The 12,753-nt window shown below is 40.0% G+C and overlaps 2 protein-coding genes across 2 annotated transcripts; both read left to right on the top strand.

Moving 5' to 3' along the window:
• Positions 1-1,903: 1,903 nt before the first annotated feature.
• Positions 1,904-6,133, top strand: LOC137959166 (dihydropyrimidine dehydrogenase (NADP(+)), chloroplastic-like). The gene is made up of 7 exons (XM_068806505.1): positions 1,904-2,547; positions 3,727-3,990; positions 4,211-4,381; positions 4,980-5,092; positions 5,189-5,375; positions 5,569-5,678; positions 5,764-6,133. Exons 1-7 carry the CDS (start codon positions 2,296-2,298, stop codon positions 5,918-5,920), a joined length of 1,254 nt encoding a protein of 417 aa, XP_068662606.1. The 5' UTR covers positions 1,904-2,295; the 3' UTR covers positions 5,921-6,133.
• A 425-nt stretch (positions 6,134-6,558) lies between these two features.
• Positions 6,559-11,916, top strand: LOC137960047 (NADH dehydrogenase [ubiquinone] iron-sulfur protein 1, mitochondrial-like). Its single transcript, XM_068807511.1, has 5 exons — positions 6,559-7,216; positions 7,306-7,552; positions 8,645-8,939; positions 9,034-9,408; positions 10,835-11,916. Exons 1-5 carry the CDS (start codon positions 6,772-6,774, stop codon positions 11,735-11,737), a joined length of 2,265 nt encoding a protein of 754 aa, XP_068663612.1. The 5' UTR covers positions 6,559-6,771; the 3' UTR covers positions 11,738-11,916.
• The last annotated feature ends 837 nt before the right edge of the window (positions 11,917-12,753 follow it).

Below are 12,753 nucleotides of genomic sequence, written 5' to 3'. Positions count from 1 at the left end.
TAGATTATGAGGAATCAAATGATATAATATTGATTCTAGATGTAATTTTATTTGGTGGACTTGTATCATAGATTTCAAGGTAAAATTAACAAATTTGGTAACAAAACACTAAGGGGGGGGGGGGGGGGGGGGGGGTTAGTCCACAAAGAACTTGAATTGAAGTGAAAAATTGAATTGAACTTAAATGAATTGATTCAACTTCAACTCATCTTTGGGTGTAAGTGTAGACGAGTTCAAGTGCACTAGAAAACAAATTCCAGTGTTAGTGCCCCCAAATGAAAAGTATGATATAAATAAGAGAATGAGTAACCTTTTATAATATATTTAAATAGAATATATGCCTAAACAGATAATTAACCAAAATAAACATGGTTATTACACTATAGTAATATCCTAATTAATGGAAAACTATATTATATTACTTAATGATTATATTTTATTTTAAATTAAAACAATAATTACATGTGACTAGAATAAATTATTTAAAATAAATAAAAAGTTAAAAATAACATAAGTGAATATAATAAATAAATAAATTATTTTGTAATAACATAAGATATAGTTTAACATTAAAACTCACTATTTTAATAAAAAATAAAAAATACTTAATAAATAAATAAATAAATATATTAATTTATCAATAACATAATATATATTTTACATATTATTAATTAATAATATATTAACAAAAAATGAAAAACTAATGGTTTAATTAATTTGATAATTAAAAAAATTATGACGATGGTTTAATTTTTCCTAACTAAGGAAAAATTAAACATCGTCTTCCTTAGCGCGCGTCTTCTTCTTCAGCGGCGGGCCAGCAGGCAACGATGACGGAGGCGACGCTCCGACGGTACGCCGAGAGGGAGAAAAGAGGGAGGCCGAGAGAGAAGAGACGTCGGGAGGCCGAAAAGCTCTGCGACAGAGGTTCAGCCTCCCGTGCTCTGCGACTGAGGTCAAGAGGGAGAGGAGAGGGAGACTGAGAGGAAGGAAGGCCGACGGGGGTGGGGGAAGAGGGAGAAGAAAATAAAACTTTGCTAAAGGATCGCAGGGGGAAGAGGGGAAGAGGGAGAAGAAAATAAAACTTTGCTAAAGGATCGCAGGGGGAAGAGGGGAAGGAGCAACGCGCGTCGTGCTCTTCAATCGGTTGATTCGCAAAATAGGTATGAATCAGTTTTCCCCGATTTTTGCCCGAGAGAATGAAGTCGTGTAATCTCACTTCAATGTAATTCAATCTACACTAACGCCATTATTTAATGAACTAAGTAATACGGGGGGGATTCATTCCACTTCATTGTGGATTAACCCGACCCTAAGTACAAAATATTGAATTCAAAGTAACAGCCTTGTGTACTCAGATATTTTGGAAAGGTTGAGAGATTGAGTTTCTAATCACCCATATTGACACCCAAAGGTGTTTGAAAGGTTTTGACTGTCATGTGGACACTAATGCATGCTCCCTCAACCATATATGAGACACAATATTGATTTTTAAAGCCCTTAGTTTTGAAAGAGACTTTTTTTCATTTTATAAAATCTACAAAAAATTACTAAAAAATGCTTTGTTTTTTAGATACCAAATAATTTGGTAGGTCACATTCTGATTTTTGTGACCAATGATGGCATAGTCAAATGCTAGAATCTTCCCTTTGTTCGAATAGGCTTGATTGTTTGCATATTTATATGTCACAACATTACTTCTCCTCTATCTTTGTGCCTTTTTTTTATACTACCTTCTTTCTAGAATTTTTTTTATTGCTTCACTTCCGGAAACAGATTCCGTAAATTAAATTACAAAATTGGTACAAAGTATGAGAGAATGAGAATCTTTTGCACAAACAGAAGAGGCTTATTATATATACCCTTCCGGAAACAGATTCTGTAAATTAAATTAAACCAGATTCTACGCGACCTTTCCGAGGGGAGGCCCACGGTACCGGCAGTGAATCCGCCTTTCCGATTCTTGCCGTTGAAACGGCGACGGAAGTCACTGAACCTCGTGTCTCCTCCTCTGCTTCTCTCTCGCTGCTCACACATGTCGTTACTTCTCGCTTCGGCCACTCCGCTCACGAATGTAATCAGCTTACGTTTCGTTTTCAAGTCCCTGTTGCTTATCTCCTCCGCCCATAAGAATCTTCAACCTGGTTTGTTATTTATTTATAGCTGACAACTCACGAGCTCAGATAATTCTGCTCCCCTCTCTGAAATTTGAGTCCTGCGTATAATTTCCTCTCGACTGCTCAAACCTTTGCGGCTAGTCTGAGAAAGGGCGCAATTGGGTCGCGTGGAGCTGCCATGGCAAGTCTTAGTACACGTCAAATCTCACCCGTCGAGTTCCCCAAGCTTTTTCGTTCGAATCCCATAACCTGCAAGGTGGGTTTCCGGGTTTATGCGGCGGAGAACAAGCCGGAGCCTGATCTCAGTGTTAATGTCAACGGACTGCTGTTGCCTAATCCGTTTGTCATTGGATCCGGTCCTCCAGGGACAAATTATACCGTCTTGAAGAGGGCTTTGGACGAAGGATGGGGAGCCGTCATTGCTAAAACTGTAAGTTCGTTTCTTTGCTTTTGGGTGGATGTTTCAGATGACTGGTTAATTATTTTGGAGGTTGAGATCGATTGAGTTCATCTATCTCTTGCTTCTTTAGCAGTTAGCTCTGATTTGCATGTAATTAGACTATCCGTACTCGTACACTCTAAACATAAGGATTCCGTTCTGGATATATTGATATTCCTTCCCTCCTTGCTCACTCTGCGGTACAGAGTCCATCTGAAATTTCATTTGAAATGGTAGCATGGGACTTCATCGTGGTGGCCGGGGATATGGATCGTCGGCCGTCAAGTTGCCGAATGACTTATCCTCTGCAAGGTAAAACCAGATCCACGATCCCATCATCATGCGCTCGAGTATGCAAATGGTGACGAGACCGTTGCTCCTTCATGCGATGCAGTTATGCTTGGTTTGAGATGTTGGCCTAGGGCCATTTGCGGGAGCCTTTATGCTCGGGTTGGAAGATTCTTAAAGATCAATTTTTTTTTTTTTTTTTTTTGTGAACCGTAATGCTTTCTGTTACTGATAATAAGGTTGCCCTCTTTCCTGTTACTCAGGCTTGATAGGCCAAAAAAAGGCGTTTGGTGACCAGGATCGGTTTTGCCTACTGAATGAATACTAGATAAGTCCATCATATTCATAAGAACTAAAAAGAAATTCTTTCTTGAGTACAAGTCCATCATAATTTATCTCTGCAGGGGTGAAAGGTTGAGAGACTGTCCTGATATCCAAATCATGCTGAAAATATTTTTGAACACCTTTGAGTTTATTTACTCTGGAAATAAATGTCTCAAATTGCTCATCAAACCTGACCATCTATTTTGCTATGTTTAAACTAGCTGTAATTTATTTCATTTAGTGAGATCTACGTTGGAGAAAAGTTACATTTTTCAAATTATGTGAAATTTTGAGGTTCAGAAACATCATATGCGTTTATAATAAGTTGCTTCAGTACCTCTTTGGTGACAACTAAAATTCATGGTAAGCTTGTATCTGAACCAGGATTTTTTTTCCACCAAAATAATTGAGCATCTATCTACTGTTTCATTTCCTTAAATTTTTTTAACACGTAACGTGTTCTTTCTCATGCTAATTTACAAGCCTATATTATTTTTTTACTATCTTTGTACTTTTTCATCTTTTCACCAAATCTGTTTTCAACTCTGTTGATGCCAGGTCTCCCTGGAGGCAGATAAAGTTGTTAATGTGACCCCTCGTTATGCTAGACTGCGAGCAGAATCAAATGGATCCCCCAAGGGACAAATAATTGGGTGGGAGAATATTGAACTAATAAGCGATCGGCCACTTGAAACTATGTTGAAGGAGTTCAAGCAATTGAAGGAAGAGTATCCAGATCGGATTCTTATCGCTTCAATTATGGAGGAGTATGACAAGGCTGCTTGGGAGGAACTCATTGAGCGTGTTGAGGAAACTGGAGTTGTAAGTTGCTGCAATTCTCTTTTTTTATCTTTTCTGGAGTTGTAAGTTGCTGCAATTCCCTTTTTTTTTTTTTTTTTTTTTTTTTTTGGAGTTGTAAGTTGTCTTTCATTTCATTCCTAGTTGTTGAGGTATCACATTTGATCATACAATTTCTGTGAGATACTGTTTCTTACTTAAATATGAATGGGACTAGATTGAATTGATTCTCCTTTGATCTTAGGATGCGCTTGAGATCAATTTCTCTTGTCCACATGGCATGCCGGAAAGGAAAATGGGTGCTGCCGTGGGGAAAGATTGTGCGCTTCTGGAGGAAGTATGTGGCTGGGTCAATGCGAAAGCTACAGTTCCTGTGTGGGCAAAGATGACTCCAAATGTCACTGATATCACCCAGGTTTTCTTCCCTTTCACAGTTCTTCTCTTCTTATAATTTATTTGACATATTTTTGGTTCTTAAAAATGACGGGACTTCTTCTTTTCTTAACAAGGTAAAGGTATTCAGTTTTTTCAGTGTTTTCCTTTTCCAAATTTAGATCAAGAACTGAATTTTTTTCTGAGGATTTTGTATGTTTTCATGGAAGGCTCTTTAAACAGGTAGAGCCCTATTTGTACTGAGAGAAATATAGTATTATAGAAGAAAAGAAGCATCTTTCATTTTATGTGAAATTTTTCTTACTTCCTCTTGCATCTCCAAACAGGGTTGAATTTTAACTCCTTGTTCTTCATTCAGACTTGTTAACTTGATAAATCAAACCTTTTCTTAACAAGCATTTGATTTGGCTGAGTGTGTTGTCAGAGTATAATTTTGTTTTAAAAACTAAACCAACAGATTGCCAATTTATGACAGCCTATACCCACTCATATTCTGGTTTTTAAAGCATTTCAGGGGTATTATGCTTGTAATGTTTTCCTTACAGGTTTTTTAATTTGGTTCTGCTGTAACTTTCTCATGTTTTTTAATGTTTTCCATTTTTGTCATTTGTGTCATGCAGCCAGCACGTGTGGCACTGCACGCAGGATCTGAAGGCATCTCTGCCATTAATACTATCACAAGTGTTATGGGAATTAATCTCAATACTCTGCACCCTGAACCATGCGTGGAGGGGTTTGTCGCTAAATCCTGCCAATCATAAATATTGCCTTCTCTTTGTTTTTTTTCTTCTTCATAGTCCTTTTTCGGTTTTGGTACACTTTCTCTCAGGTATACCACTCCAGGTGGTTATTCTTCTAAAGCTGTCCATCCTATTGCATTGGCAATGGTGATGCAAATTGCAAAAATGATGCAATCAGAGTTTAGCAATGTTGACTGCTCGCTTTCTGCCATTGGAGGAGTAGAGACAGGAGGAGACGCAGCTGAGTTCATTCTTCTTGGAGCAAATACTGTTCAGGTATTTGTTTTGAATTTTGTTGCAAGACATAATGCTCATACCAAATGAGCACGTTGAACACTGAGCTTGCTCCACCACTCAAGAACGGATAAAATAGGATTTTTTTATTTGTTTATCGACTTTTTAAAAGTTAACCTGTTTTTCAACCATTTGTGTCCACTTCATTTGACTGCTTCCTTGGAGTAAATGACAGGTATGTACCGGTGTGATGATGCACGGGTATGGCCTTGTGAAGAAACTGTGCGAGGAATTGAAGGATTTTATGAGAAAGCACAACTTTTCTTCTATTGAAGATTTCAGAGGGTACTAGTGTTGGGACTGCTAACCCTTCAGTGTTCTATACTGTTGATAATTTGGGCTTTCTCATAAGACTTCTTTTGCTTTCTAGGCACTCCCTCCAGTACTTTACTACGCATACTGATCTGGTTCGGCGACAAAGGGAAGCTATTGAAAAGAGAAAAGCAATCAGAAAAGGCTTGGCATCGGACAGGGATTGGACTGGAGATGGCTTTGTTAAGGAAACGGAGAGCATGGTCTCTAATTGAAGAGGTGCATCATCATAATTCATGCAGGAGAGCCATACTTACTACTCAGCAAATGGATATAGAGAAAATTTGGACAAATAATGATCCAAAGTGGGTTCACATTGTACTCTGCAATGGATATAGAGGAAATTTGGATTGAGTAAATGATCCGAATAGCTTGTAATCGTTATCTAGATTATCACCTGGTTTTGCATCTAGATATAATGGGTTTTACCAGGAAGAGTAATGGTTGATGGGATTCCATTTCGACCGGAGCTTTCCGTTTCTTGGTTCCGGTCTGCTATCTTTGTCCTCAAGATCATCTCGCACAGAAACGCAAGAAAGCCGCTTAGTACAAAAAAAAGCCGATTGGGGCAATTCTCTGGAGTTTGACGTAGAATTTAGGACTAATTAGCACTTCTTTCATATTCTAATCTTAACTTAAAACTAGAAATGCAAATGATGGATGGCCAAATCGCTGATCGTGGAGTCACATTTCTATGAAATCTGGTGTGGGCTGAAAGCCAGTCTCTCCAATGAGCCCCATTTTAGACTATCCTCTTCCTAAAAAATACAGAATCGATAGAAAATTAGAATTAGGACTAATTAGCACTTGGTAGTGAACTTTCAGTGTGTAAAAACAAAGTAGATCGTCTTATTCCTTTGAAGGAATCTGTAATTTAACCTCTAAATCCACTTTGCACTTTTTTTTGTTCTCTCTTACTCTTCCCCGTATTCTATACAACAAGTGAAAATTAGCCTGTAGTTTGCGCCGATCCCTCCGTGGAGGCCGGACCGTGTGGAGTCCTTTTTTGAGTTTTGAGCGTCTCTGAATTGGCGCAGTTTGCATCCTCTCTGTAACGACAGAGAGAATGGGGCTGGGAGTCCGAGCGATTCGAGCTACAAGAAGCTCTCCGTTGGGTCGCCTCTTTTCTTCTTCCCCATTTTATCCGCGGATTCTCTCCCCTTCAAACCCTAGTTTCTTCCGATGGATAGTTACCACACCGGAACTCCAGAAACCCGACGCCGCCGCCGCGGAGCCGGCTCCCCAACCTCCGCCACCTCCGACTCCAGTGGCAGGGGCCCGTATTCAGATCACCAGTCCTGAAGACGCCATAGAAGTTTTTGTGGACGGCTTCCCCGTCAAAATTCCCAAAGGGATGACTGTATTGCAGGCCTGCGAAGTCGCGGGCGTTGATATTCCCCGTTTCTGCTACCACAGCCGCCTCTCCATCGCGGGAAACTGTCGCATGTGCCTGGTCGAAGTCGAGAAGTCGCCCAAGCCTGTAGCTTCCTGCGCGATGCCTGCTCTCCCTGGTCAGTCTCAAGACATTCCTTCTCTTCATCGATTTGGGAAATTCCGGTTCGTTCATGTAACTTACGTTTTGGGCGTTATGGGAGTCCAGGGATGAAGATTAAGACGGACACGCCGTTGGCCAAGAAGGCGAGGGAAGGGGTGATGGAGTTTCTTTTGATGAACCACCCGCTGGATTGCCCCATTTGCGATCAGGGAGGAGAGTGTGATCTCCAAGACCAGTCTATGGCTTTCGGATCAGATCGAGGCCGGTTCACAGAGATGAAGAGATCTGTTGTCGACAAGAATTTGGGGCCGTTGGTGAAGACCGTCATGACTCGGTGCATCCAGTGCACAAGGTTAAATTTCACTTCCACGGTTTACAGTTGTTTCATTTTAAGGTGTTTTTACTCCAAAATTTAGTGTCATATTATAAGAGTATCATGGTGTCTTAGGAGCTCATTTTTAGAATCTCTTGTTTGAACAAATCAATCTGAATTCAGTAGAAAAATGAAACTTTCCTTCTTTGCTTTATTTGTTCATTGAAGATTTTAAGTTTGAAGCAAATGCACACTAGAAAAAGCCATTTGTTTTAGTTGCTGATCTTTGATGAATGGGTAGTGAAATTGCCCTCTTAACTTCTCCACTAGAAATTTTTGTGTTTATTTGTTTTGGTTGGAGTTAATATTCTAGACCATTCTTACGAGCAATCAGATATAATGAAGTTTATGGCAAATGATGCATGATAGCACTATGAAGAAAACATTTTTATTATTTTATTCACTTCATGATTAAATGGCTTGAGAATTAGTTGATAACATTTTGATAATTTCTAGTTCTGTGATATGCATTTTTAGCAGAAAAATAGTGTCTCTAATCTGGATAAGAACTCTCATTTGTTTATTTGAATTTCTTCAATGATGCTTAACTTGTGAAAAAGTGAGGGAAGACTTCCAGTTTGGAGAGGGAGCATATGTAGTTGATCACTATACTTGTCCTTTCGCGATTAAAAAAAAAAATCTTGTCCTTTCCCAGCAGTTTGATGTGAAATATTTCTTTTGGAACCCTGAGAGGGACTATAGCCAGTGGATGTATCACAGGGGAGTCATGTCTATCATATTTGTCCAAATATCCAGTCCTTATATTCATCTTGTGAAGTAATGTGAGATAACATATGTTCATCAAAGCCTCTGTATCTTATAGCAATTTCTTTAAATTTCTGACACAATTGCTAAGTGAAAGGAAGTCCCTTCTCTACCCTGGTTGTTGGTTATGTTTTGTCAAGAATAGCCACAGAGGTTATCTTTTTTCACTTTAATATACCAAGCATTTCAACCTTACATTTGGGCATTTTAATCTCTGTCTAGGTATTTTCTTTTCTTAGAATATGCTGTTTGTGATTTGAGTCTCATATAAACTTGTGCCTTGAACAATTATGTTTCTTGTGACAGGTGCGTTAGATTTGCTACTGAGGTTGCTGGTGTCCAGGATCTAGGCATGTTAGGTCGGGGCAGTGGGGAAGAAATTGGAACTTATGTGGAGAAACTAATGACCAGTGAGCTTTCTGGAAATGTGATAGATATCTGCCCTGTGGGAGCTCTAACTTCAAAGCCCTTTGCATTCAAGGCTCGTAACTGGGAGTTAAAAGGCACAGAGACTATTGATGTTACTGATGCTGTAGGTTCAAACATTAGGATTGACAGCAGAGGCCCAGAAGTCATGCGAATCCTTCCACGTTTGAATGAGGTGGATTTTAATGTCTACTTTTATGATCATAATTTAATATTTGTATGATATGATATATCAACAATGTCTGAAACTGTCAGTCTCCACTCTGCAGGACATTAATGAGGAGTGGATTTCAGACAAGACTCGTTTCTGTTATGATGGTCTCAAAAGACAGCGGCTGAGTGATCCTATGATTCGTGGAAGTGATGGGCAGTTCAGGGCTGTGAGCTGGCGTGATGCTTTAGCTGTTGTTGCCGAGGCTGCCCTTAGTACTAAACCTGAGGAAATTGTAGGAATTGTTGGTCAGCTATCAGATGCAGAATCTATGATGGCTCTTAAGGATTTCCTGAACAGAATGGGATCAAATAATGTATGGTGTGAAGGAAATGGTGCAAATCCCCGAGCAGATCTACGTTCAAGCTTCCTTTTAAACACTACCATTAGTGGTCTTGAGAAGGCAGATCTCTTCTTATTGATTGGTTCACAGGTATCCTGATCATATCTTATTTGAAAAGGGAACTAATCCCAAGAATTGGTCGTTTTCTTTTAGTATGTTATTTTTATTCTCTAATTGTCCATGAGTTTTTGAAGCGTTGGTTTTTGCAACTCATTTGAGAAAAGAAAAAAGTTGAAGGAAGTAGCAAACAGTAAAACACAATGGTAGAGCATTCATGTAGCCCACCCTAGCATAATTGACATTAATGATGATACTAATAGCAATAAATAGGTTAATGTCTGCTTTGGAACATTGATCTAACATAGTGTGCTTGGGGGCCCCAACTAGGTATCTACATTAGGTGATTGAACCAGTTTAGTACAGGATGGGCGTAAGGGACTTACTGTTTTTATTCCAACAGCTTTAGAGCATTTGTCATAATGGCTAGGTACTAAAATTAATTCTTAAAACTGGCATTCTAGTGCTAAAGAACAAAAGCTTGGTTTGGTTTGCTAACCTATTCGTCCAAGGTAACTTTGGTCAGTCTTGTTGGATCATAGGATCAAGACTCTGGTGTACATGTGAAATTATGATGAGGAGTGAAAATAAACAAAAAATTGTTTTGCTATCATATAGACTTTTTAAGCTGATAATAGCTGTTTAGTTTGATTGAATCTGGTTTTGAATCTCCCATCCTTCATGGTGAAAGAATTGGAACTGAAAGAGGACTGAGCTGAACAGATCTTAAAAATCACTAAATGAGTTCTACCACCACTTCTAGCAATTGGTTATTGGTATCGGTTATGAGAACTTTTTGTCTTCACTTCTTTGGTCAGCCATTCAATGGTCGGTTGAGAATCTAAAATTGTTCTGAAAATTGTAATTTTAACAGGAGTACACCAGCAATGAATACCCACCCATGATGCAATAAAAAACCTGGAAAGATTGACAAAGTTGATTCCTGGGATGGCATGGCAATACTCAGTGCTCATTTTGAAAATCTGGTCCAAGCCAATGAAATTGCCATGAGAAGAGAAGGAGTGGCATATGGGTTTCCCTGTCGTTTAAGAGAAGGAAGGGGAAAGACCAGTCCAATCTGGACTGGGTTTATGCAGCTCGCCTGTTAATCTTCCCTCTTCCCTGCGTTTCTGCAAATACTAACTCAGACAGGGGACCTGTTCTGGTTGATCCCGGTTCAACTGGATGGTCTGGTCTGGGTTTTATAATACTGTTGCAAATGGCTGCTTTAATCTTTCACTTCAAATAAAATTATTATTAGCTGGCACAGAAGTCCACTGATAGCATGAAGATGGACACAATATCGTGGCTTCTGTAATTCTGATTTGGTGGCTGATTACTCTTGCTTTTGCTACTGCTCTTTATTGATGTTTAAAACAGGTTTGTTGTGTGCTTGATAGATTGACGAGTTTGTGATGGTATTAATGTCTTCTTTTTCTTGATTATGAAAAACTGACAGCCAAGAGTAGAAGCTCCTATGGTGAATGCTAGAATCCGCAAGACAGTCAGAGCAGGACAAGCAAAGGTTGCCTATATTGGCCCCACAACTGATTTCAACTATGACCACCAACATCTTGGCACTGGTCCAGAGACCCTCATTGAGATTGCAGAAGGACGCCACCCTTTCTGCTCTTCTCTTCTTTCAGCCAAAAATCCAGTTATCGTTCTTGGTGCTGGACTCTTTGAACGGATGGACAAAGATACAATCATATCTGCTGTAGAGACCGTAGCCAAGTATGGAAAAGTTACAAGGCCCGACTGGAAAGGTCTTAATGTCCTCCTGCTGAATGCAGCCCAGGCTGCTTCCCTTGATCTTGGCCTTGTACCAGAGTCCAACCACAGCATTGACACTGCAAAGTTTTTGTACCTCATGGGTGCTGACGATGTGAACTTGGACAACGTACCTGGTGATGCATTTGTGGTGTACCAGGGACACCATGGTGACAAAAGTATTTACCGTGCTAACATCGTCCTCCCTTCATCAGCATTCAGTGAAAAGGAAGGGACATACGAGAATACTGAAGGGTGTGCACAGTTTACCGTTCCAGCAGTTCCCACGGTAGGTGATGCAAGAGATGATTGGAAGATAATTCGGGCACTCTCTGAAGTTGCAGGTGTTTATTTGCCTTATGACAATCTGGGGGCTATCCGGGCTCGCATCCGTGTAGTTGCTCCAAATTTGTTACAGATGGATGAGAAGGAAGCTCCTACTGTATCTGTTGCATTGAAACCAGAATTTTCTGGGAAAATCTCTAAGTCAGATTTCAGGACTATGGTGGGAAATTTCTATATGACGGATTCCATTACTCGGGCATCAAAGATTATGGCACAGTGCAGTGCAACTCTGACAGAAAGGAAGTGAGGTTTACGTGTTTTTATGCTAAAATAAGGGGGGCTTTTGAAACTCGATTTACTTAACGCAAAACCTATTCTAGTAGTTTTTTTTTTTTTTTTTTTTGTGAATTTCATGAATAGATATTCTGAAAACTCGTGTTCTTAAATAAATCTGGGTGTTCTTTGTGAAAAGAGCAAATTGGTTCTCATGGTTTCTCAGTACCCAAACAATTCTAAAAGTTGAGTTCTAGAGGCTACAGCTCCCAGAATCTTGGGCAGGGAGATGCCTTAAAAAGTCGAGAGAAGGGTGAGACGACATGTCCCCTGAATAACAGAACTTTATGAAACGTGTGATTGAAGTCGTCTTGAAAGACATTTTGGTTTTTGCAAGCGAGACGCCATCCTGTTCTGAGTTTGATTGGCTTGAATTTTTGACTTCTTGTTCGGTGTAAGTCGTTTGGCAGAATCCGGGGTCAATAATATACCAAATGTGGTCAGGCAGGATGAGCATTTATTGGGACCAAATATATTTGTCGGCCAAATGGAGCCTCACCAATGCGGTGTTGGTTTACAAGGCATTCGATTCAGAGTGAGGCAGACTGGATTAGCTCCCAGCCAAATGATGAATTTAAATAAATCCATTTGCAGAATGTCACCCACTAACAGAAATAAGGACACCAAAAGGAAGCTTCAAGCCGCTGATCGTTCGAGTGTGGCGGCTGCGCAAAAACACTTCAAATTTCGTCGAATCACTACAAAACAAATTGAACCCAGTGGGAATTGGAATTCCACTCACTAAATCCTCGCAAGCAAACGTCCGGTGAAAAAAAGGAAAGAACAAAACCAGTGCAGAAAGAGTGGCCACTACCTCCTCTCCACTTCCACCCCGCCGCGTCTCCCACAACCCTACACGCCCATTTCGCGTATGCCTGACGCGCACATTCCCCCCCCCCCCCCCTCCAAAATATTTCCACTACCCACGAGCAAGCAGCCAAAGCACTGGCCTTCCCCTTTCTTCCATTTTCCACCACTGGCTCTTGGAGC

The sequence above is a fragment of the Aristolochia californica genome, unplaced genomic scaffold (genome assembly GCF_029961685.1).
Source record: "Aristolochia californica isolate CCGP_79_NKW_82.1479 unplaced genomic scaffold, dmAriCali1.0.hap1 SCAF_3, whole genome shotgun sequence".
Lineage (NCBI taxonomy): Eukaryota > Viridiplantae > Streptophyta > Magnoliopsida > Piperales > Aristolochiaceae > Aristolochia > Aristolochia californica.
The sequence above is the reverse complement of the archived record's forward strand: the minus strand, read 5'-3'. Positions and strand labels throughout refer to the sequence as shown.